The sequence below is a fragment of the Bos javanicus genome, chromosome 13, assembly GCF_032452875.1.
Source record: "Bos javanicus breed banteng chromosome 13, ARS-OSU_banteng_1.0, whole genome shotgun sequence".
NCBI lineage: Eukaryota > Metazoa > Chordata > Mammalia > Artiodactyla > Bovidae > Bos > Bos javanicus.
In genome coordinates, this window is record NC_083880.1 from 70884814 (window position 1) to 70910510 (window position 25697).

Sequence of the window (25697 nt, forward strand, 5' to 3'; positions counted from 1 at the left end):
CGTGGGGCACACACAATGGAATACCACTCAGCCATGAAAAGAATGGAATAATGCCGTCTGCAGCGACGTGGACGGACCTACAGATTATCACACTAAGTGAAGCCAGTCAGGCAGAGAAAGACAAATACCATATAACACTTATATGTGGATTCTAAAAAAAAAGATCAAATGAACTTATTTACAAAATAGAAATAGACCCACAGACGTAAAGAACACGCTTATGAACACACTTATGGTTACTAAAGGGGAAAAAGGGTAGCAGAAGGATAAATTACAAGTTTGGTATTAACATATAGAAACTATTACATAAAAGACAAATAAGCAACAAGGTCCTACTATATAGCACAGGGAACTAGATTCAACATCCTGTAATAAACCATAATGCAAAAGAATGTGAAAAAAATATATATATATATATAACTGAATATATATAGATATAGATATGTTACTGAATCACTTTGCTGTATACAAGAAAATAACATGACACTGAAAATCAACTATACTTCAATTTTTTAACAAAGGAATAAACATTAACATCTGTTAACTGTGACACTGTTATGTTGACTGAAGCACTGTCTTGTATGTAGGGGAAGGCAGGGAGATACTGGATGACCTTTCAGATTCTTTTCTGCCCTGTGATCTTGTGATGTTATGACTGACACCTCTTATTAACAACAACAGCAAAGAAACAACTGACACAGAAAAGGTTACCTTATTTTTGGGAGAAAAATATTTTCTAATGTGACTAATAGGAATGAGAAAGGGGTTAGTAGTCACTGATTAACTAAAGTATGTATGCTTAGGGCATTCATAGAAATCACATTTATAGGTATTCTTTTATAGATGAGAAAATTAAGACTCAGATGTGAATATGATCTGCCCAAGTGAAACACCTTTCCATCCTCTAATTCAGCTGTCTGAGAACATTTTGTGTAAAGGGTCACAGAGTAAATACTTTAGGAGGCAAAGTAATCTCTGTTGCAACTACTCAAGTGTACTGCTGTAGCATCAGAGCAGCCATACACTATGAAAATGAGTAGGCATCACTGTATTAAAAAAAACAACCCCCTCCGCCCAACAAAAGGCTGATCTGGATGCTTTGGTCCATGGGCCTTAATATGTCAACCTCTCTCTAAGGCGATGCTGCCTTCTCATTTAAGAATGGGAAAACAAGGCAAGAAATGGCCTCCAATGGCCATACTTACTCCGTTTGCTTTGCTGAGGGCCTGGAAGTAGATGCTGTAGCTTTTCAGAGGGGAAAGAGGAGGGTTCCAGTAGCCATTGTATGTCTTGTTGTCACCCACTGTAAATGGCTGGGTGACAGGCAGGTTGGCAGGCTTCAATTCGGCAGCAAAGTAGTGTAGGGAATCAAGGCTGGAAGCGTTCCTGTAGCTCACTGGCACTGAAAAGCACTCGATGATGTCAGCTGCCCTCCGTGACTTCTGAAGTCGCTCCTCCTTGACAACCAGCTGATAAACACTGAATAGGAAAGAGGAGAGGCAGATGAGCAACTCTCTGGAGGGATGAATTTGTTATTTACCATCATCACTTCTATGACTGAAACCTCCCTCCAGAGTTTCAGACTTCTAAACCTGCTGCTTTGCAGAAATAGATCTCCATTTAGATATTCCAAAGGGCTGGTTCACACTGGGTATGCCCAAAATGCAACTCAGTTTCAACCCCTACAAACCTGCATGTTCCTCCTCCTCCATTTCTTTCCTTAGTGAGGGGAGCACTGTTCATCAAGTGGCTAGATCTTGATTCTGGGGCCTCATCCTTATTTCCTACCTCCTCGGTTTTCACTCTGCTCCTCTAATCAGCGAGCTCTGTTGACTTGACATCAGCAATTTGCACCCGCCCTTCCCCTTTGTTCTCCTCCCTTTATATTGTAGAGGTGGGGCACTTCCCCATCTCTTAGCTGAACTCAGCAGGTCTCTTTGCCTCTAATTTATGTGATCAACTCACCAGTCAATCCACTGACCTCCCTAAACATAAACACTGTCACTCTTCAAGCACTTTCACAGGCTCTCCATTATCCGAATGAGACAATCTAGATTCCTCATCCTGGCACTTGGGGGCACTTTGTGTCTGGTTTGTAAACTACTTCTCAAAGAGTCTTATGGTAGGTAGGCCCCTGACTGCAGCTGCTCCAGAACCCCTGCTACTGCACAAACATCCTTTGGAAACTATCCCATGCCATCACCAACTGGTGCTTCCTCCACCTGCAGTGCCCTCTCATTCTACCCACTTCTGCCTGTGGAAGCCCTTCTCTGAAAGCTGAGCCTATCTTTCATCTCCTCCATGCAGCAGGTCGAGGTCTTCCAAATGTGAATGACTTTCCCCCTACTCAACTCTCCTACCACTGATTAATGGCTGTCTGCCTGGGACAGCAACAATGTGAGCTTGGAGCTGCTGTTTCTCTGGCTGGACAGTGACCTTTAAGACAGTGGCAGTTGTGGCTTAGTTATCTCCGCTTCACTCTCTCTCTGTCCACACACTGTTCAGCAGATTGCCTGATACCTGTGTGCTGATCAGTGAATACTTGTTCAAGTGGACCAAACTGAACTAAATTGAAAAGAAGCCCAAAATCCAATCTGATGAAATGTAGAAAACCAATTCAAGTGAAAGTGATTCCTCTAAGCTCTTGTCTAGTGATCGTGCACATTTCTTTCAACTTAGAAGGATGTAAGAAGCTGTTAATGTGTGAAGAGAGATGCCCAAGCCTTTATTAAACACCAACCATAAGCCAAATGTGTAGGCTAGGGAGAGAGGCAAATCATCTCTCCAGGGGTTAGTCAGCAACCCCACTGCCCCTTCCTCTCCACCAATCTGGTTACTGAGGACTCACTTGTCAATTCAACCAAACTCAGCAGCCAGACTAGAGATGAGGGTGCTGAGGCTGCGAGGCAGAATGCCCCATGAGTGTCAAACTGCAGCAAGAGTAGAGATCCAGACTCTCAATGCATAGTTCAGTATCCTTTCTTTTTCTCTACCTCCCTTCCTACTCCATAAGCCAACGAAACAAACAGAGGGCCTTGCAAGCATTTTGTGTGTTTGTTTTCCTCAGCGGCTGAAGTTGCACAGCTCCATCCCACCCCGCCTCGTCTGAAATCACAAAGGCTAGCAAAGGATATTTTTTTGGGGGTTAAACTGTGTTGTCAACATACGGTTTCCATACAATTGGGATTAATGTGCCAGAGCACAGCCAGCAGCCCCCTGAGGCCCACTGTGTCTGCAGCTTGTCCATTCAGAGGCAAACGTGCAATTGCAGCCGGAAAGCTGTAAACTATTTTGTCATATAAATCTTTCTGCCAGGAATCTGGCCTCTCTGAAAGATCTGGGAGCTCTGATTAAGGAGGAGGAAGGGAAGAAAGAGTCACGCGAACTGTGCAACCTTCCTTCCCTTGGCACACATGCTTTAAAGGACGAGGTCAGGGAAAGAATCAAAAGAGTGGGCATTATTTGTGTTTCTGTGCTATCTTCACTCTCATCATAATTCTCTTGAAAACATATTTATTGAAGCTCTTTTCGGCGTGCTGGGGATAATTAAATCACACCTAAATGAGAACACCTCCCGCAATCATACCTCTAGGGTTGGAATAAACTATTCAGGATTGTTTGTAAAGAGAAAGGATTTTATTTTTTAAGTAGAAAATCCCGGGGAGTATGAGCAAGAGTACTGGAGTGGGTTGCCATTGCCTTCTCCGATGAGAGAATAACGTATTCTTATTCTATGCTCACTGCACAACATTTACTCATGTTTCCCCTCCTGCGACACCTTCTCTATTTCTCTCAATGAGAAGATGGACATTGATGACCATATTTTCTTCATAATTTTTTTAAGGGTCTCTTCTTATAGGACCTGAAACCTGGGCTGTAGCTTCATCTCAATGCATAATGCCAAGGCTCATCTGCACCTCTTTTCATCTCCTCACCTTTAATGTCCATCATTCATCCTCTTTCTAATGTGACTGACAACCCTCACCCCTCTCCTTCCTTGACTTTTCAGACCCAGGCTCACTGGAAACTTCTGTATCTTAGTTTCAATGTCTCCTGAGACAAGACACCTCTACTCTGGCCCCAGATCCAAGACCCCAGCTCTTAGAGGAGTTGTCTTAGATGCCTTTAAAAGCAAAACCTGTAGGCACCTCTGCAAGCTTTGGAGAAGCTGGACCTAATGCCTCTTCTGCTGTTCAGACTGATAGGTTAGATGATGACTCATGCTTCTCTGACCACTCACCACTGAGGGTACCAACATCCTTTCAGACCATGACCCCATCACAGACATATCCTGTGATACCCTTTCTCTACCCGGGGAAGAGGCTTCTAGTCAGAGGCTGAATCCATCCATGGTCAGTTGATTTCTGACAAAAATTCCAAGACAATTTGACGATAGAGGGATAATCTTTTAAGCAAATGACGCTAGGTCAACTGACTATCCACACACAAGAATCTAAACTTAAATTCACATTAGACATTTCTCTGTACAGCAGTAATTAACACAACATAATAATCTATACAATAAAAAACCCTGTTCACAAAAAATAAAAATTAAAAAAAAATAAGTTCACATTATACACAAAAACAGAGAGAACACATCATAACCCTAACTGTCAAAGCTAAAGTTATAAATTCTCTAGGAGAAAACATAGGAGAAAATTTTCATGACCTTGGATTATGGAAAGGGTGTGTGAGTATACCACCAAAAGTATGATCTGCTAATGGAGGGAGGGAAAGATCAATTCGATATCATCAGATTTTTAAAAAATTGGTTTTAGAAGGTGCTATTCAACAAATGAAAAGGCAAGCTACACACTGAGAGAAAATATTTGTAAACTGTATGTATGATGCTCTCATCCAACATACATAATGATCCATTAATAGTGAATAATAAAAACACAAATTACCCAAATTAAAAGTTGGCAAAATATTTGACTAGACATTTCACTACAGATAACATACAAGTAGTTTATAAACTCATGGAAAAGATGGTCAATTTAAAGAGCTGTGACTGAGATGGTGGAGCAGGAAGACCCAGAGCTAAAGATCCTCCCATGGGTATGCCAAAATTACCACTACTTACAGAGCAGCTATGGATGAAAATGACCTGAAGACTAGCAGACAATATTTTCCAAAACTGAAGATATAAGAAAGAAACCAAATTCATATGCAGAATCTAGAAAGCAAACCATTCAATATTACAGTAATATCAGAGTAATCCAAGTCTATGCCCTAACCACTAATTCTGAAGAAGCTGAAGTTGAACAGTACTATGAAGACCTACAAGACCTTCCAGAACTAACACCAAAAAAAGATATCCTTTTTATCATAGGAAACTGGAATGCAAAAGTAGGAAGTCAAGAGATACCTAGATACCTGGAATAACAGGCAAATTTGGCCTTGGAGTACAATATGAAGCAGGGCAAAGGTTAACAGAGTTTTGCCAAGAGAAAACACTGGTCATAGCAAACACCCTCTTCCAACAACACAGGAGACAATGACTTTACACATACAGATGGTCAACACTGAAATCAGATTGATTATATTCTTTGCAGCTAAAGATGGAGACGCTCTATACAATCAGCAAAAACAAGACGGGGAGCTGACTGTGGCTCAGATCATTAACTCCTTATTGCAAAATTCAGACCTAAGTTGAAGAAAGTAGGGACAACCACTAGACCATTCAAGTATGACCTAAATCAAATTCCTTATGATTATACATTGGAAGTGACAAATAGATTCAAGGGATTAGATCTGATAGACCGAGTGCCTGAAGAACTATGGACAGAGATTCGTGACATTGTACAGGAGACAGGGATCAAAACCATCTCCAAAAAAAGAAATGGAAAAAACACAAAATCATTGTCTGGGGAGGACTTACAAATAGCTGAGAAAAAAAAAAAAAAGAGAGAAGTGAAAGGCAAAGGAGAAAAGGAAAGATATATCCATCTGAATGCAGAGTTCCAAAGAATAGCCAGGAGAGATAAGAAAGCCTTCCTCAGTGATCAATGCAAAGAAATAGAGGAAAACAACACAATGGGGAAGACTAGAGATCTCTTCAAGAAAATTAGAGATACCAAGGGAACATTTCGGCAAAGATGGGCACAATAAAGGACAGAAATTGTATGGACCGAACAGAAGCAGAAGATATTAAGAAGAGATGGCAAGAATACACAGAAGAACTATACAAAAATTATCTTAATGACCCAATAATCATGATGGTGTAATCACTAACCTAGAGCCAGACATCCTGGAATCCGAAGTTAAGTGGGCCTTAGAAAGTTATCACTATGAACAAAGCTAGTGGAGGTGATGGAATCCTATCCACTGGGATTTGAGCTATTTCAAATTCTAAAAGGCGATGCTGTCAAAGTGCTTCACTCAATATGCCAGCCAATTTGGAAAACTTAGCAGTGGCCACAGAGCTGAAAAAGGTCAGTTTTCATTCCAGTCCCAAAGAAAGGCAATGCCAAATTGTACCCATCTCACACACTAGGAAAGCAATGCCCCAAATTCTCCAAGCTAGGCTTCAATAGTACATGAATTGAGAACCCAGATATTCAAGATGGATTTAGAAAATACAGAGGAACCAGAGATCAAATTGCCAACATCCACTCGATCATAGAAAAAGCAAGAGAATTCCAGGAAAACAGCTACTTCTAATTCATGGACTACGCTAATGACTTTGACTGTGTGGATCACAACAAACTGTGGAAAATTCTTCAAGGGGTGGGAATACCAGATCACCTTACCTGCCTCCTGAGAAATCAGGATTCAGCTCAAGAAGCAACAGTTAGAACCAGACATTGAACAACAGACTGGTTCAAAATTGGGAAAGGAGTACGTCAAGGCTATATATTGTCACCGTGCTTCTTTAACTTATATGCAGAGTACATCATGAGAAATGCCAGACTGGATGAAGCACAAGCTGGAATCAAGATTGCCGGGAGAAATATCAATAACCTCGGATATGCAGATGAAACCACTCTTATGGCACAAAGTGAAGAGGAACTAAAGAGCTCTTTATGAAAGTGAAAGAGGAGTGTGAAAAAGCTGAATTAAAACTCAACATTCAGAAAACCAAGATCATGGCATCCAGTCCCATTACTTCATGGCAAATAGATGGGGAAACAATGGTAACAGTGAGACACTATTTTGGGGGGCTCCAAAATCACTGCTGATGCTGACTGCAGCCATGAAATTAAAAGACAACTGCTTCTTGGAAGAAAAGCTATGACAAGCCCAGACAACATACTAAAAAGCAGAGACATTACTTTGCTGACAAAGGTCCATCTAGTCAAAGCTATGGTTTTTCCAGTAGTCATGTATGGATGTGAGAGTTGGAGTATAAAGAAAACTGAGCATTGAAGAATTGGTGCTTTTGAACTGCGGTGTTGGAGAAGACTCTTGAGAGTCCCTTGGACTGCAAGAAGATCCAACCAGTCCATTCTGAAGGAAATCAGTCTGAATATTCATTGGGAAGACTGATGCTGAAGCTGAAACTTCAATACTTTGGCCACCTGATGTGAAGAGCTGACTCACTGGAAAAGACCCTGATGCTGGGAAAGACAGAAGGCAGGAGCAGAAGGGGACGACAGAGGATGAGATGGTTGGATGGCATCACTGACTCGATGGACATGAGTATGAGCAAGTTCTGGGAGTTGGAGATGGTCAGGGAAGCCTGGCGTGCTGCATCTATGGGGTCACAAAGAATAGGGCACAACTGAGAGATTAGTAATACAATCTGAGAAAGTAATACAAACAAATGTAATATATGCAAAACTGAAACAAATTCACACACTAAACCAACTAGTGCTTATCAAAGTAGAGAGGTAAGATGGCGGGGGCGGGGGGGGGGGTGGGGATATTATGGCTATGGGATAAAGAGATACGAACTACTATGTATGAAGTAGATATACAATACAGTTTGTGTATTTTATAAATAGATAAACTGTATTTCACAGGGAATTATAGCCATTATCTTGTAATAACTTTTAATGGAGTACAGTCTGTAAAAATACTGACAATGCGGTACACCTAAAACTAATATAATATTGTAACTCAACTATACTTCAATAAAAATAAAAACAATAAAAACAAAGAAACACAAAAGAAAAAACAACAACAATTAACCATAATAGAATGGCTATCAGTAAAAAGGCAGACGATTGCAAGTGTTGACAAAGGTACTGGAAAACTGCAACTTTCATACATTGCTATGTGAAAGTCAAACGGTGCAGTCACTATGGAAAGCAGTTGAGAAGTTCCTTAAAAAGATAGAACTGCCTTATGATCCAGCAATCCCACTGCTGGGCATACACACTGAGGAAACCAGAAGGGAAAGAGACACGTGTACCCCAATGTTCATCGCAGCACTGTTTATAATAGCCAGGACATGGAAGCAACCTAGATGTCCATCAGCAGATGAATGGATAAGAAAGCTGTGGTACATATACACAATGGAGTATTACTCAGCCATTAAAAAGAATACATTTGAATCAGTTCTAATGAGGTGGATGAAACTGGAGCCTATTATACAGAGTGAAGTAAGCCAGAAGGAAAAACATAAATACAGTATACTAACGCATATATATGGAATTTAGAAAGATGGTAACAATAACCCTGTGTACGAGACAGCAAAAGAGACACTGATGTATAGATCAGTCTTATGGACTCTGTGGGAGAGGGAGAGGGTGGGAAGATTTGGGAGAATGGCATTGAAACATGTAAAATATCATGTAAGAAACGAGTTGCCAGTCCAGGTTCGATGCACGATACTGGATGCTTGGGGCTAGTGCACTGGGACGACCCAGAGGGATGGTATGGGGAGGGAGGAGGGAGGAGGGTTCAGGATGGGGAACACATGTATGCCTGTGGCGGATTCATTTTGATATTTGGCAAAACTAATACAATTATGTAAAGTTTAAAAATAAAATAAAGTTAGAAAAAAAAAAAAAAAGGTAGACACAGAGCTACCATTCACCACGCTATTCCATTTCTAGATCTCAACCTAAGTGTGTGTATATAAAAACATATACAAATATTAATAGCACTATTCATAATAGCCAAAAATTAAAACAATCTAAACAACTAAAGAAATCATATGTGATATATTCATCTAATGAAACATTATTCAACAATAAAAGAAACAACTTACTGATATACTCTACAATATGGCTGAAGGTCAAAAACGTTATGCTAAATGAGAGAAGCCAGATGAAAAGGACTGTATTATATGACTCTATTCATATGAAATGTCAAGAAAATGCAAATTTATAGAGACATTACTCAGACTAGTATTTGCCTGGGACTGGAGGTGTGAACAGGAATCAACTGCACTTGGGCACAGGGTATTTTATGGTAGGATAAAAATGTTCTTAAGTGAGACTGTGGTGATGGTTGTACAACCCTACAAATTTACTGAAAATCATTGAATTGTACACTTAAAAATGAGTGAATTTTATGCTATGAAAATTATACCTCAATAAAGCTGTTAAAGAAATGAGGGAAATGGACTGAATAATCTTGGATGTCTTTCCACCTTCAAAAGAGTCTGTGCTTTAGCATTCAACTATGTACACATTTTAATACAAAAATGTGATGATAAACCTTTGCTGTTATTGTACAAGATGGGCTAAGAAACAAGTATGAGCGTTGTAATCCCCACAGAATCTAGCTTTCCAATTACATTCCCCACATTAAGGTCACTCGGAACTATGAAACTGAAATTTACAAGTACGTGTCTTAGTTAGCCAACCTTTACTTCTAGACTCTGGGAATATGTTTTTGCTCATGATTTGCTTAGTCACAACAGCCATCAGAGAAGAAATGGGGAGAGGAATACATTTTTAGTGTCAGAGTATGTGTGTGTGCATCCTTTCCTGACTTCTGACATCTGTGTGATCTACTGCCCACTCTGCCTTTCATGTATTTATTCATTTATGCATCAGATATTTATTGCATGACTACAGTGTAGAGGTCAAAATTGGAATGCCACATGGCTCCTGGGCACTGGGAGCTCAGAACTGAGATGGGGAGACATATTAACTGCTCAGTACAATTCAGTGAGGGGAGGACAGAAGGAGGAACTTGGTCAGGGAAGGATTCTGAGAAGAGGCGTGCTTACAGGATAGTGGTGAGGCTTAAAGGAGATAATGCGTCTGCAGAGTTCTTTCTAAGAGTAAAGTGCTGTTTATAGAAGTTGGCTGGAGCCAACTGAACTGCTGCATGCATTATTATTACAGTGTTATCAAACCAGACCACAAAGATTTGCCTAGTTTTTCATTTGAACTCATCTCCTGTTACTGAATTGTACTTAATAAATTTAACAAAATTGGATTTTGAGTAAAAATTTAAAGGACTTAATATTGGGTTGGCCAAAAAGTGCATTCAGGTTTTTCTACAAGAGGTAAAGCAAAAACTTAAATGAATTTTTTGGCCAACCCATCATGTTGTGTAAAGGGGCTACAACAATTCAACTGAAGAGTTCACATTAAGTTTTAATTATTATCAAATGAAACCAAAAGAAATCTTAAAATAAGAAACCAGACAGCCTTCTGATGATGCCATATCTTCTTCTCTAATATTTAAAAGTATAACTAGCTTCAACTGAGCATGTATTTACTGGGGTGGAGAAATATTTCACATCAAAATACAGAAGACCTGGCCCTCACATATTTTCTGTTAATTATCAGTCCTCTCTCATTCACAATATGACACATAAGCAACTACCAGGGTTCTCATTGCAATATATATCCAGAATTTGACCCCTTCCATCATCTCCAAGTTATGACCCTACCAAGCCCCCATGATCTCTTGACTGGATTACTGCCATAGCTTCCCAACTGGTCTTCCTGTTTCTAATCTTGCCTCCAGCAACCTCAAAATAGTGGCTGCAGTGACCCTTTAAAAACATGACTAGGTCATGACACTCCTGTGCTCAAAGGCTCACTCACCTTGAGTGAGTGCTAGTGCCTCAGCTGCATCCAGCTCTTTGAAACCCCATGAACTGTAGCCCCCGAGGCTCCTCTATCCATGGAATTCTCCAGGCAAGAATACTGGAGTGGGTAGCCATTCCCTTTCCAAGGGATCTTCCTGACCTAGGAATCAAACCCAGGTCTCCTGCATTGCAGGCAGATTCTTTACCACTTGAGCCACCAGGGAAGCCTTACTTAGAGGAAAAGGCAGTATCTTTATAATGTCTCCAAAGCCCTCTTATGAGAGGTCTTTGCTATTCCTTGAACACCTCTCGGCATGTCCTCATCTCAAGGCCTTCGATTTGCTACCCTTGATGCCTGAAATGCTCTACCCTCAGATATATGCAACCCTTGGAAGGTTTGCTTCTTCACTTCTGCCAGTGAAATCATACATGATCACCGTATTTAAAACAGCAACCCTGGGGATTCCCAGATGGTCCAGTGGCTAAGACTCTATGCTCCCAGTGCAGGGAGCCTGGGTTCTATCCCTGGCCTGGGAGCTAGATCCCACATGCCACAACTGAAGATCTCATGTGCCACAACTAAGACTTGGCACAAATAAATAAATATAAATAAATAAATATAAAAAATAAAATAGCAACTCCAACCACACTATACCTCATTAAACTTCCCTGCTTAATTTTTCTCAGTATCATTTATCATCATCATGCCTGCTCTCTCTGTGTGTGTATGCATCTAGCAGGTTAAGTCATTTAAAGAAAGGACTATAAGCACTGCAAATGTCAACCTTCCTTGAGTAAAAAGCAACTGGATAGATATGAGGCCAGTTAGCTGATATTTAGATAGATGGCCATGCTTTAGTGACCTTTATTGCACTAAAAAAGCAAGGTTGAGGTTTTAGTTCTAGCTTTACCACTCACTAGCTCTGTCTGACATGCCGAGCAAATCATTTCACCTCTAGGACTTGTATCTAAAATGGGGTAATTCTGGCCAATGCAATAAGACACCAAACAGAAGAGATGCACATTTTAGAGAGGAAAGCAATTTATCATCATTTGTAGATAGTATGACTGTGACCTAATATATTGAAGAGAATCAAGTGAAAGACTTTTAAAATTAATAAAAGGATTCAGTAAAGTGGTTTGATAGAAGATAGAGATAAATAAACTGTACACCATGAAAAACAAGCTAGAAGACTTAAGGGAAAAAAACCCTTTCAGAAGTCCTTTAAAAAACAGCTAAGGATAACACAAATAATGGTTGATTCATGTTGCTATATGACAGAAATCAAGCCAATATTGTAAACCAATCAATCAATTAAAAATAAACAAAATATTTTAAAAAAAGAAAGAAATATACAGACCTGACAAGAGAAGGGGAAAAAAAACCAACCTCAACCAAGTGATACAAAAGAATATCTCTAGTCTCCAGCACAGGGCTTGGCAGAGTGGGTGTTAAATTATTGTGCAGAACTAAAGATGAATAAATGGACAGAAATGCTTAAGTCCTGGATGAAAGCACCACATATTGTTAAGAGTCAATTATTGCCCAATTGATATTTTCTTTCTTTGGGAAAAAGTAAATAGTATAAAATATGAGGTCAGTTAGGTGACAATTTGAAGCCCTGAAGATATAGATCACCTCAATTTTGAAATCTTAACAATATCAATGGGATTATTTTGGTTTCTTTGTTGAGAATAGGAAATATAGTCAAGAACCCATTTTTAAACAAAGGAATATGAGTGAAAAATCACTACTAGATAATAGCCCATATTATGGGCATATTCAGAGAAGGCAATGGCACCCTACTCCAGTACTCTTGCCTGGAAAATCCCATGGACAGAGGAGCCTGGTGCACTGCAGTCCATGGGGTTCCTAAGAGTTGGACAGGACTGAGTGAATTCACTTTCACTTTTCACTTTCATGCACTGGAGAAGGAAGGAAATGGCAACACACTCCAGTATTCTTGCCTGGAGAATCCCAGGGACGGCGGAGCCTGGTGGGCTGCCGTCTACGGGGTCGCACAGAGTCGGACACGACTGAAGCGACTTAGCAGTAGCATACATGAAAAACTACATTATATTTGAATGGCTCAAAATGTGTTTATTTAAAAATTTCAGGATGGCCATGGCAGTCCAATGCAACGTGTGATTCTTAACTGGATACCGGATTTGCAATTTCCTGAGGGTGATGACTCTACTGTGGATATGGAGAAGACTGACTTTTTCTGAGGATATACAAACTAGAGCCTTTGAAGAGTCATGATTACTATAGCTAACTGAGCAAGGATTTGAAGAGATCAGAAAAAGGGACACAAAGTAAACTGACAAAATGTTCACAACAGGTGAATCCAGGGGAAGGATACAGGGATGCTTATTGTGCCAGGCTTGTAACAGTCGAGATTTGAGAAAAAATAGTCTTGAGTTGAAAAAAGTCTTTTTAAGCCTAACAACAGAACAATTCACAAAAGAGAAAAGGAAAAAGCTCTGTATGTGTACATTTGAAATGTCCGACTATATGAATAAAAAATAAAAAAAAAACAGGAACTCTACTTTCAGAAGATATGATAGAGGAGGAAATAATATTTTATACTTAAGTAATAAATATTTGGGACAGAATATCAAAATGATGGGGCATTTACAAAAATCCAAAAATTCTCTGTACATGAAAAGGAACACACTGTATTACCTCTGTATGAGATAGAACCAGACATTATTAAACCAAAATTCTAAACAAATAAAAACTTCCAACTGGGGAAAATAAGAACTTTCCTAAGTAACTCTCATATCAAATAGGAAATCAAAACCACAATTTCATACTCTTTAGAACTATTACAATGAGAACAATGGTGTTTAATGCTTATGGGATAGGACAAAACCTGTTTTGAGAATCTGAAAAGCCTTTGTTATTAAACAAAAAAGAATGACAATAAATTAATTAAGCATTCCATAAAAAGAAAATTAGAATAAACAACACTGGAGCCAGATGGCTTTTCCAAAGATTTCTTTCAATCTTTCAACAACTGATAATTCCCATGTTATATAAGCAATTACATAAGACAGAAAAAGAGGGGGAACATCTCGAATTGTTGCAAATTATTCCTCTAATATGCTATTAAATTCGTTTCCCCATAAGCAGATAATTTACTTCAGGTACACGAGACAGATTAGTAATAAAAAAAATTCAGGAAAATAACATATAAATAAAGCCAAACAGAAAACCAAAATGATCACATGGATAGATGGCAAAAAGGCATTTGATAAAGTTTAACATCCCTTTCTGATTTAAACAGGCACAAAGGCAACGGGTGAAACAGAGATATTTTTATTATGATGTTTAAAAATATCTGCTTCAAACCTACCACTAACATCACACAAAGGGAAAATTTACTGGAGGGTAAGTCTTGGAGGTTGCAGTAACACAGACAGGTCAAGTATTGGCATCATTTGGGAACAATGCCCCCAGTGCAACACAACATAAAACCAAAAAAAGAGCTATTACAACTGGGAAAGGAGGACATAAAATTATTTACAGATGATGTGATTATTAGACTGGTGAACCAGATACTAAAATTTAATTAAAGAAACTCACAAGAGGTTTCAGCAAACAAAATGGATATTACATGTACACACACATACACAAGGTTCCCCTAAATATCAGAAAAACCCAGTTAGCAAACATAATGGTGGAAAGATAGCAGAAAATACCACAATTTTAACAAAGTAGCTCCAGATGTCATCTACATGGAGGGATGATGCAGATTTCCTGAGAAACAGTGAAGACTGGGAGGGGAAAGAGGCCTGCCCTCTTTCAGTGTGGAAAAGCTCATGCTCATGTAACCATTTCAGATTAAGTAATAAGAGTTTTGAATCAATTAAAATTAAATTCTATTGGGGATTATTTAGGGAACAAAGTGACAAAATTATTTTAAACTTCACAGAGAAACAGAAGAGAGTAAAAATAGGTAAGAACAGTTGGAACAACAAGGATCATTAGGAGGACCAGATATTAAAATGTCTTGTAAAACTGTAACTTAAATGAGTGGTACAGATGCAGTAATCAACAGAGAGACACCTAATGGAGCAGTGAAGGCGAGCTAAGGATATAGTGCATGAGTGCTAACGTGCTTCAGCTGCGTCCACCTCTTTGCAACCCCGTGGACTGTAGCCTGCCAGGCTCCTCTGTCCATGGGATTCTCCAGGCAAGAAAACTGGAATGGGTTGCCATGCCCTCCTCTAGGGGATCTTCCCAACCCAGGGATTAAGCCCACATATCTTATGTCTCCTGCATTGGCAGGCGGGTTCTTTACCACCAGTGTCACCTGGGAAGCCCAAGAATATAGTGAGATATCCACAAACACACAAACACACCCAGGCAGAATCCCAAGTCAGCAGAACAGTAAGAAGTATTCAAGAAACGTGGGGCGAATCTTCTAATAATTTGGAGAAATAAAATAATATGTACCTAATAAACATCATTATTATGTTAAAATAAGTTATTATGTTAAAATGATAAGTTATTATGATATGAGGTAAAAGTAGAATGCAACTTTGTAAGGGAGGCTCAAATCTATATTCCACTTAATTTGGTAAAGAAATATGAAAAAAATCCACCCCAAATATCAATATTTTATGATGGATCACAATGACATTTTCCTTTAATTTTTTCCATATAATTTCTATAAGCTTATATTATTTTTGTGACAAATCTAAATTAAACTTTATGGTAAATAAAATGGTAGGGCTTCCCTGGTAGTCCAGTGGTTAAGAATCTGCCTGCCAACGCAGGGGACAGGGGTTGCACCTCTGGTTTGGGAAGACCCCACATGCTGCAAGGCACCTGAGCCCGTGTATAACTATTGAGTCCGCACTCTATAGCCCATGGGCCACAGCTGCTGAGCCCATGGCCACAACTACCGAAGCCCCTGCACCCTAAAGCCTGTGCTCACAACAACACAAGGCACCACAGTGAGAAGCCCACGTAACACAATTAGAGAGTAGCCCCTCCTCTCTGCAACCAGAGAAGGCCCATGCCCAGCAACAAAGCCCTGGCGTAACCAAAAATAAAATAAATAAATAAAATGATAAAGTTATACTTATATTCACTACCTCACTACTGTGATGACGATCAAAGATAATTAAGAACATGAAATAACTCTGAAAATAATTATTTAATATATTACCACTAGTTGCAGCATATTTTTTCCCCCAGTGGGGGGGGAAAAATAAAGCTTTATTCCTCTAAAAAACAAAACAAAAAGCCACAGAAAAGAAGCTAATAATTACTGATGTATACTATGAATTGGGCAAAAATCCTCTTTATTCTCTTTAGTGCTCATAGCAATTCTAAGGCATGAAATTGTTTAACGGAATTAATTAATTCATGAATTGTTAAACAATTCATGAAATTGTTTAATGAAATTGTACCATATTTTTAATTGACAAATGGATATCTTCATATGGGTGACATGGCATGATCCATGCCTAATACACGTCTACCTTGCTGAGGAATGTGACTTTTGAATTTTTAATAAACATGCTCCACCCCTACCTAACTTCAGAAGTGTTATTTTCCAGGTACACGGTGAAAAGTATCATTTTAATCAATCAAATATACAGTAATATATAAAGAAAAACTTACAATCACCACTGACCAACTAGCTTTAATAGCTAATACTAATGGCTTATTTAAACGAAAACTTTAAGCAGACTTAACCAATAAACAGTGTTTAGACAAACGACTGCTAGGAGAAGCAGAATGCTCTAAGGTCTTGTTACTTATTGGCCCATGAATAAGTGGTGTCCTCATCACCTCGGAATGTGCTAGCACTGCAGAATCTCAGGCAGCAAGCAGGATAAGCTTTCCTGGTGGTTCAGATGGTAAAGAACCTGACTGCAATGCAGGAGTCCCAGGTTTGATCCTAGGGTTTGGAAGAACCCCCTGGAAAATGGACTTCAGTTTCCTTGCCTGGGAAATCCCAAGGACAGAGGAGTCTGGTGGGTTACAGTCCATGGGACTGCATGGAGTTGGATATGACCAAGCAACTAAGCATGTATGCCAGAACTACTGAACCAGAATTCTCATTTTTAAAACTTTAGGTTACTATATTTACATATTAAATTTTGAAAAATCCATAAAGTGAAATAAAACACTTTGGGGAACTGAAAAATACTCCATTTTTATCTTGTTCTGTTTTTTAATAAACATTCTGAAGCTTTTTATTTCCCTGCTGGAAAGTCAGGCTGTTTTCCTCACCCCAGGCTTCCCAATACTTTCTTCTTCCTCAGATGTCCTGGGAAGCAACCCCTTTACCCTCCTGCCAAGTTCTCAGCTGAAATGTCATTGTTGTTTTCCAGAGTTGCTTTATGTTGTGAATGGAGTAAAGGAAAAAAAAAATAAGTTGAACAAGGCTAGCTTCCACAGGGAGTCGGTCTCCAAACTTCACAACTAAAACCCACAGTGATGCTTTCACAGAGGAAGATGCAACAGAGGCTGTTTTTAAAAGAGTAATCAATAGGGTGCCTTGGATGTCTCTACTTGCAATAAAGACATTTGCTTATGGAAAAGAAACTGACGAGAATCCTCTAAGCACTTTTTTTATAAGACCATCTGAAATCAATTGTCCTCAAAGAAGCCCTTCTAAGCTCTAAAAAGGTAAATAGAATGATTATTAATTAGCCATTAAGTTTATCATAATAACTGGCATAGGATAGGGGATAGGGCAAATAAATGCTAGAGAAGAATTATAATACCAATTAAAGGCTTTTTCCTATAAGAAAATGTAACCTATTGATGAGGCTATTTGCAGGAATACAGTGAGCTGAAAATCACCTATGTGCAGAGAACTGTAGGGGCCAGGTCTCCATCTAACAACAGAACCACCTGTGAATTCCAGAGTCCTACTAAGAATTTTTCAGTGTAGGACTTGGAAATATGAACTTTGCACAAACTTGCTAGATATTCTTACATACAACACATTTCAGAGACCCTCCTGTGGAAGCCTAGCCCTGAATTTGTGATGTGAGGTAAAGAGATCCTTATATACAATATTATCACCTAATTCAGTGGTTTTCAAAGTGTGGTCTGTGAATCTCTGTACTATTATCTTTTAAAAATTATATGTTTAAAATGTAGCTTTAATTTCTAATAGAGCATGTTAATATTGATAAAGCCCAAATGAACAAAAGCTTAAGTCCCTAAGATCCTTTCAGTGATGTGGCAATATCAAAATGATTTGAACAGTGTATGATTTTATTTGCCATTTCTACGCTGCTGATATTTGCAAATGCAATAGTGGGTGCCTTCACATGAATCAAGGCAGTGGCACCCAACTGCCTTGTCATTGTGTTCTTCACCAACAAATAAAAATTTGCTCTAAAAAACCAAAAATGCCAGTTTTACCTAAAAATGTCCTGGATGAAGCAGGAAAAATGTTCAGGGCTTGAGTACATGGCTTTTTAATATTCGTGTGACACAACAGGAAGTAAGCCTAAATCATGTCATCTGTTTACTGAAGTGCAATGGCTTCGTAAGGAAAACTCCTTTCTGTGACTGTTTGAGTTACGTGCTAAATTAGCCATATTGTTAATGAAGCACCTTTTTTGGTTGTTGTTTCTTGAAAGAATGACTAAAAAATTATGGTTTTTCACATCTGGATATTTGATAAATATCTTCTCCAAAATAAATGAAGTTTATGTGTCATTTTAAGGGAAACCGATGGTACTTGTTTATAACTGAGCTGTAGCTGAAAATAATAATTTGGAAAACTTGTTATCTGTCCCTGTGAATTTGGCAGGTTCCCAATACTTAAAAACTTTACTGATGAGATTTGGTGGTGATATTAGCAAATAAAATGCTTTGATATTATATAATGAAATGTGTCAACATTTAGAAGATATAATTTAGAAGATATAATTCAGTGAACTTTTTTAGCTGACCAATGCATAAAATTACAAAATAAGGACTAAATATCAAGGATAAAGTCAAAGATAAAATATCCATTCAATAGGAAACATAAATTGATACATAATTGATATGAGAATCTAGTTATCTTCTATAACCCAGTTTTAAAAGTATAAAATCTACTCATCGTCTACAAGTTGGTCTTAAAAATACTAAAAAATACTGGCAAAAATGTGAAAAAATGCACCTCTTCTCTCTAATTGGTTTTTAAAATATGGATACATTGTTTATATTAATATGTAATGAGTTTACTACTATTTTAAAAATTATGATATGTTTAAAATGTAACTTTAATTTCTAATAGAGCACAATGATATCAATAGACAAATCCAAAAAGCTCTTAGGGATCTTAATTTTTTAATAATGTAAAGGGATCTTGAAGCTAAAAAGATTGAGAATCTCGGATCTAATCATGCATTATAAAAAAATTAAAAATAGAAGTGCTATCAAGATCCTCCAGGGTTTCTCAGTCTTGGCACTATTAGAATTTTAGCTGGATGATCTTTGTTGGAGGGGCTGTCCTGCACACTGTAGGATATTTAGCATCTGAGGCTCTCTTCACTTACTAAATAGATGCCAGTAGCAGAGCCCAGCTCCAAGCTGTAACAGCCAAAGGTATCTCCAGACATTGGCTCTGGGGCAATACTAACTCTGGTTGAGAACCACTATCACTTCTGTAGGTAAATGGGAAAAGAATGTTAAGAAGTTAACTCATGAAAAAGAAATGTAAACAATATAAAACATGTGAAAAATTCTGCCTTGCCAGAATACTAAGAAATTCAAATCAAAATGATAATATGTCCCCATTTAAAACCCACTGAATTATAAAAGTAAACATAATTATAATATGGCATCTTGGTGACGTTATGGTAGAACTGGTAGGATTATATACTTCCAGAAGCACTATAAATTGATTCACCAAATTGGGGAAATAATTTGGCAATGGCTTTCAAGATTTATAAACACTTTTATGACTTGGAAGTAGAAAGAGTATAGATTCTAAAAATCTGCATCAGATTTGAATTTTGGCTCTGAATCTTACCAGTTGTATGACCTCCCTTTAAATATTTAAATAATATTGGAAATCCAAAGACAGTAATAATGTTCCATAAATGACTACTGTGAGAACTGGATTAGATAATAATGTAAGTGAACTTCTAGTTAAAATGGAAGATTTAATGCACTCCATTTACCTCCTCTCTCTCCTAAGAGCCCACTAACATGACAGTAAAAGATGAAAAAGCATATAAATCCACAAGGAACTAAAGAACAGGAGAGGGGCTATTAGTGGATCAGAGTTTTCACAAAACTTCTGGAAGACTAATAAAGGTCAGAAGAGAAGTATCTGTTGTGGCAGGATATGGAAAGTCAAATTATAAACAGATGTGAACAAAAATGGAGGTGATTTGTCCAGTGGATCTCAAGTGAGATTTCAGTTTTGTAGCAACAAAACAAGGAGGGTGTGAAAGTGAAATGTGGGGCTGAAAACAAGGGTGTTGATCAAAAGTCTATGCCTGAAACCATCAAACCCTGGAACATGGGCCTCTATATATCTAACTCCTACCCCTCTGGAAGGAGACAGGAGGCTTCAGCTCTGGAGAGTTTGAAAGCCTTCACTCCCCAAAACATCACTTTCATTCAACTTCTACAACACCTGACTTTTAAACATGGATTACCAAGACTCACCAACTAGGTGAGAAATGTCCCAACGTGAATGAGAGCAGTCAATTCAAAACAGGAAAAAATGACTCCAGAGGAAACAGAGATAATATAGGAGTCAACAAAACCTTTATTACTCTCCAAATCAAAACATCATCCTCAGAAAAGAAATGATTGCTTCCATAAGCAAGAATTGCTGCTATGAGGGGGGAAAAAAAATCAGACAACAGTAAATAGCTCTTCAAAGGAAAAACTATGATTGCTGAAATTTTAAACAAGGCTGGCATACAACAACATGACCACTACCACCACCAATAACAACAAACAACAAGAAAATCAAAGAAAAAAGAGTAATAATAAATCTGAAATGGTAGAGCTCTGTGAAAGAAAATGTATTAATAGAATAATAAAGCTATTACTTGGGCAAAATAGAATACTACTACCTTCTATAATGAATATTTTTTAATTGTACAAAATAGGACGAGTGATGAGAGGTAGTAGAGCATAATGGTTAAGAGTCAGGCTTTGGAGTCAGAGGTCATGTTCAAATCCCAAATTAGCAACTTCCTAGCTGGATGACCTTGGAAAGTGACTTAATTTTTCAGTGCTTCAGTTTCCCATCTTAAAACAGAGATACTATATGTTGTTACCTCATAGAGTTTTGATGAGAATTAACTGAGTTGATCTAGGTAAAGGACTTAAAATAGTGTTGAGTACATAGTAAGCCTGTGGTTAATTATATAATACTATAATAAAAATTGTATACCACTTGGCACTGAAGCCTACTTTTAGAACGATAAAATTAGCTACTGTGCATTTATTTAACTAAAACCAGGAGTCTAACTACATTGGGAAGCTGGATGATTCAAGACAGCCAAATTCTCTTCTATAATAGTGGGAAGTAAATAGATAATGTCTGTAATCAATAACTTTAGAATAGCACATTATGTAGTGACATTGCCAATTCCCAGAAGAAACAGCAAAGAATTAAAATGCAGTTGCCTATGGGGCACACGACTAGGGGGTTGAAAAATGTGGAGCAGAGAATGGTTTGATTATTTGATTTCCCAGCTATGTGTGCTTGTTACTTTGAGGTTTTTTAATTAAAGAATGAAAAAGGTTAATATATATGAATTGGCTGTCAGTGCCTGGCATATAAGTGTAGGCACTCAATACATTTTAGTTCCATTTTATTTATTTCAGTAATTCCACTCCTGGGTTTGTTTTTTTTTTTCCCATTTAAAGATACAATACCAAAAGAAAAGCACGAATAAATATATTTATTGCTGGGTTATTTATAACAACAAATAACTAGAAATGACCCAAATTTTCAACTGTATGGGAATGGTTAAGAATTGTGCAAAAACCTGATAGAGTGTTGTAAACCAGGAACATAAGTTTATTGTTTCAGATGGCTGTGGATTGGTTAAAACCTATGACAATGCAAACACACACACACACACACACACACAGAATAGGTCTCTGACCTATTCTGTTTAGACTAGAAAACAGAAACCTGAGAAAACCAATATGTCTGGACAGAGGAGATGGAGATAGAGTGCATCTTACTCATCGGGTCCCCAGAGTAACTAACAGGGGGCTCACAACTGTTTGGGTCATTATGCAAGGAGAGTTCCTGCCAGAATTCAAGGAGTATCTTTTTGAGCTGTGGCCTTTCATACTTAGAATTCACATCACTGTTCAGGAAGAATGCATCCTACCAATCTATGCCATTAATAGCAATTTTTACAAATATTGACTTGACCAAAAACTTTTATTGGGGGTTTTCTGTAACATTTTATGGAAAAACTCAAGCTAACTTTTTGGCCAACCCAATACTTAGGAGCCCCTTCCTCGTCCTGCTACAGTCAGACTCAACATTAGCAAAGTCGTGGGTCACCTAGAAGCCATTCTCAGCAGCAGTTAGCCTCCAGCTCTATAGTGCTTAGAAAATGCATTGATCAGTAAAGATATGAATGGAAACTATGTCACAGCAATGAAAGAAATGGCCAGCATGATGCTGAGTCTCCATCTGAGTCTCCATCAGAGCTTACAGGCAAGGCCTCCAGCTATCAAAGATAATATGAGCTGGACAAGCCAACTTCTCTGGATCTCAATGTTCTCACCTGTGAAAGAAGGAGCATTTTTTTTTTTCCTACTCCAGTGTGATGTTAAGAATATAGAATGAAATGATGCTTGGGAAGCCACCAATCACAGCTTCTGATCCAGAGAAGGAGCCCAAGAAAGCTCAGCTGGATGTGACTTTGGCTATCTGGGACCCATTCTGAATTGTGCTCCCCAGACTCTAGCATGAATCAGAATCTTCTGGAGGTCTCGTTAAAACACAGCCATCTGGGCTCCATCCACAGAGCTCCTGAATCAATAGATTGGGGGCGGGGCCTAGGATTTGCATTTCTAATAAATTTCCAGATATTACCATTGGTCCAGACCAAATTTTAAGAATCACTGTCTTACAGGCACAAAAATTACTAAAACTAACTGGGATGAAAGTTGAGACTCTGGAAAGAGAAAAGCAGGTGGAAAAATTTTTGTAGGGGCTCCTCATCAGTCCTTGGTCCCAACCTTGGTTTATGGCCTTCACTAGTTTTACCTCCTTTCCAAGCTCCCTTTCAATCCTCTCCGCCTGAACCAAGCCTCCTTTGTCAACTTTCTGAACTGAAAAATCAACCTTATCCCACCTGTCTGCAGCCTACGTGCTGATGCAAGAGGCTACCTGTTTAGGTTCCAAGAAATTACACATTCGTTATGGAGGAAATTAACACCTCAAAGCAAACTATAATTAGGAATTCTTCAATTCAGTTTATGCTTTTTCAATTAGGCACTCTATAATTTTAATCATGGGAGCATTAACATGTTTCTGTAATTTATATACCTGTGGTATAATTAAGCCTGGGAAACACATAGCTCTAAACCTGAATCAAAGTGATTGTTTCCCTTCACACTTGTGGGATTACAGGTCCCTGATGGAGAGATGGTGGCAGTTTCAAAGGAGCCATTTGTGAGTGGCAGAGGCCACTGAGAGAACTCCTGGCTTTGGAAATGTGAAGGCTGCTATAGACCTGCTATGTGATGCCTTTCAAACATCTGGCTCATGTGTGGACATCTGCATCCCAAAGCTTCGACTCCTATTGTGACTTTCAAAACAGTCCCTCCACTGGAAACTGCATTGGACAACTATTCTTGGAAACTAATTTCAATTAAGCAGGAACAGGGTGTCCTGGCAGGGGAGACGTTATCTGAGAGTCGTGGGAAGCAGATGGCTTTGAATTGAAGAAACTGAATAGGCTGAAACTTAGCCTGGATGGGGACCAAACTCTTTTTTTTTTCCCCTCTCTGATTCCTCTTCCCTCTTTCCTTAATTCTGCTCCTTTCTCATAACTGCAGCTCTGCCTTTTAGCTACAAAGCGGGGCCTGAATCCTACGTGCAAGGTAGTTCTCTTGGGATTCTGAGCAGTTCTGCAAATTCAAGGAATTCAGAAGCACACTGAAAAGTTTTTGTGCTTATTCAGACTGAACCTCTGAACTTTCTGAAGGTTAAAAACCTTCATTTTTTTCCTCTTCTTCTTGCTCTCCCCACAATAGCAAATTCAGATTTGCTGACTGCAATAAAAGGAAAAAGAACATAATCAAAACTGGCCCGGGGGGACAATGCGTACAGATTCCAACCCAGCTGAGGGACGCGTCCGTATTGCTGCAGCATTTTGGCACTCAATATATTTTGTCTGATCTGAGAAAATATGGAACTTTTTATAGAGTGAAAGTTGGAAATGGATTTGTTTCTCCCAGGCTGCTCTAGCCTTCTGAGAAAGAATACAGATTTGTTCTGATACTGATGCTCAGTCTTACCCAACAACCATTTTCTACCTAAGCCCCAATATCTGTACAGAAGTGATACATTCAGATATGCTATCAGCATGCAACAACACAACATGTATTTCAGACACCAGTCATTGTCATCATCATAAGAAAACAGGGGTGTGTTTTGAGCCCCTGGTGGACAGGGATTGAGAAGTAAGCTGGCAGAAATCCTAGTTCAGCTCTTATAAGTGAAAACTGATTATCTTCATGCTGAAATATACACCAAAAGGGACATAAGGGTTCCAAAAGCGGTAAAACCCACAGGGGCAACTCTACAGTAAAATGCAAAACAACTGCTTCTCTGTATTGTCACACTGAACAAATACTGGTACCAGGAAGAAAGTATTTGGTTTCCTGTACAGTCTCTTTTCTCCACACCCAGGGCTGCTGCTGCTGCTAAGTCGCTTCAGTCGTGTCCGACTCCGTGTGACCCCATAGACGGCAGCCCACCAGGCTCCCCCGTCCCTGGGATTCTCCAGGCAAGGACACTGCAGTGGGTTGCCATTTTCTTCTCCAATGCATGTAAGTGAAAAGTGAAAGTGAAGTCGTTTAGTCGTGTCTGACTCTTAGCGACCCCATGGACTACAGCCTTCCAGGCTCCTCCGTCCATGGGATTTTCCAGGCAAGAGTACTGGAGTGGGGTAGAGGCTAAACCGATGGTACTCAAGTTGTGGTTCACGACCAGCGGAATCATCATCACAGGGGAGCTTGTTCAAAACACTGATTCTCAGGTCTAATTTCATTACCACTAGTGATGGGCAAGGATCTTCATATTTACCAGCTCTCCAGGTAAGTCTTCTAGTCAATAAAGTTTGAAAACTCTGGGCTTAAACCATTCCCTAGACTTTATTCCCAGGCCAGAGTGACGCAGTGGAATTTGGGAAGTCCAGTTTAGTAGATCAGGGTCGTAGCAGCAAGTTAGCCCAGTCAAAGGTCCCCTCCGGCTTTTGGGGAGACATATTTTCTGCCTTCTAAGCCCCCATTATATTTTGTATTTCTTATGACAGGATTCCTGGCCTTTACCAATGGTCTCAAATGCCTACATTAATATAATAGCCTGTCTGAAACCAAATATGGGCCCTGACCTATTTTTACCAGCCCTCCCAGAGTCTACAGCAATGCAGTCAAAGAGAATTTTCTGTGATAATGGAAATGCTGCTCAATATGATAACTGCTAGCCACATCTGGCTACTGAGGACTTGAAATGTGGATAGTGCAACTAACAAACTGAAGTTTTAATTTACTTTGAACTAATTTAAA

At 38.9% G+C, this 25697-nt stretch overlaps 1 protein-coding gene across 5 annotated transcripts in view; it reads right to left on the bottom strand.

Annotated features, from left to right (window-relative positions):
• The window catches only part of PTPRT (protein tyrosine phosphatase receptor type T), a 594083-nt gene that overhangs the window by 244694 nt on the left and 323692 nt on the right, over positions 1 to 25697 (bottom strand). For all 5 annotated transcript variants that reach the window (XM_061437619.1, XM_061437621.1, XM_061437620.1 and 2 more), the window contains exon 6: positions 1206 to 1479. In XM_061437619.1, the coding sequence (XP_061293603.1) occupies positions 1206 to 1479 (274 nt within the window). The remainder of the gene's footprint in view (positions 1 to 1205; positions 1480 to 25697) is intronic.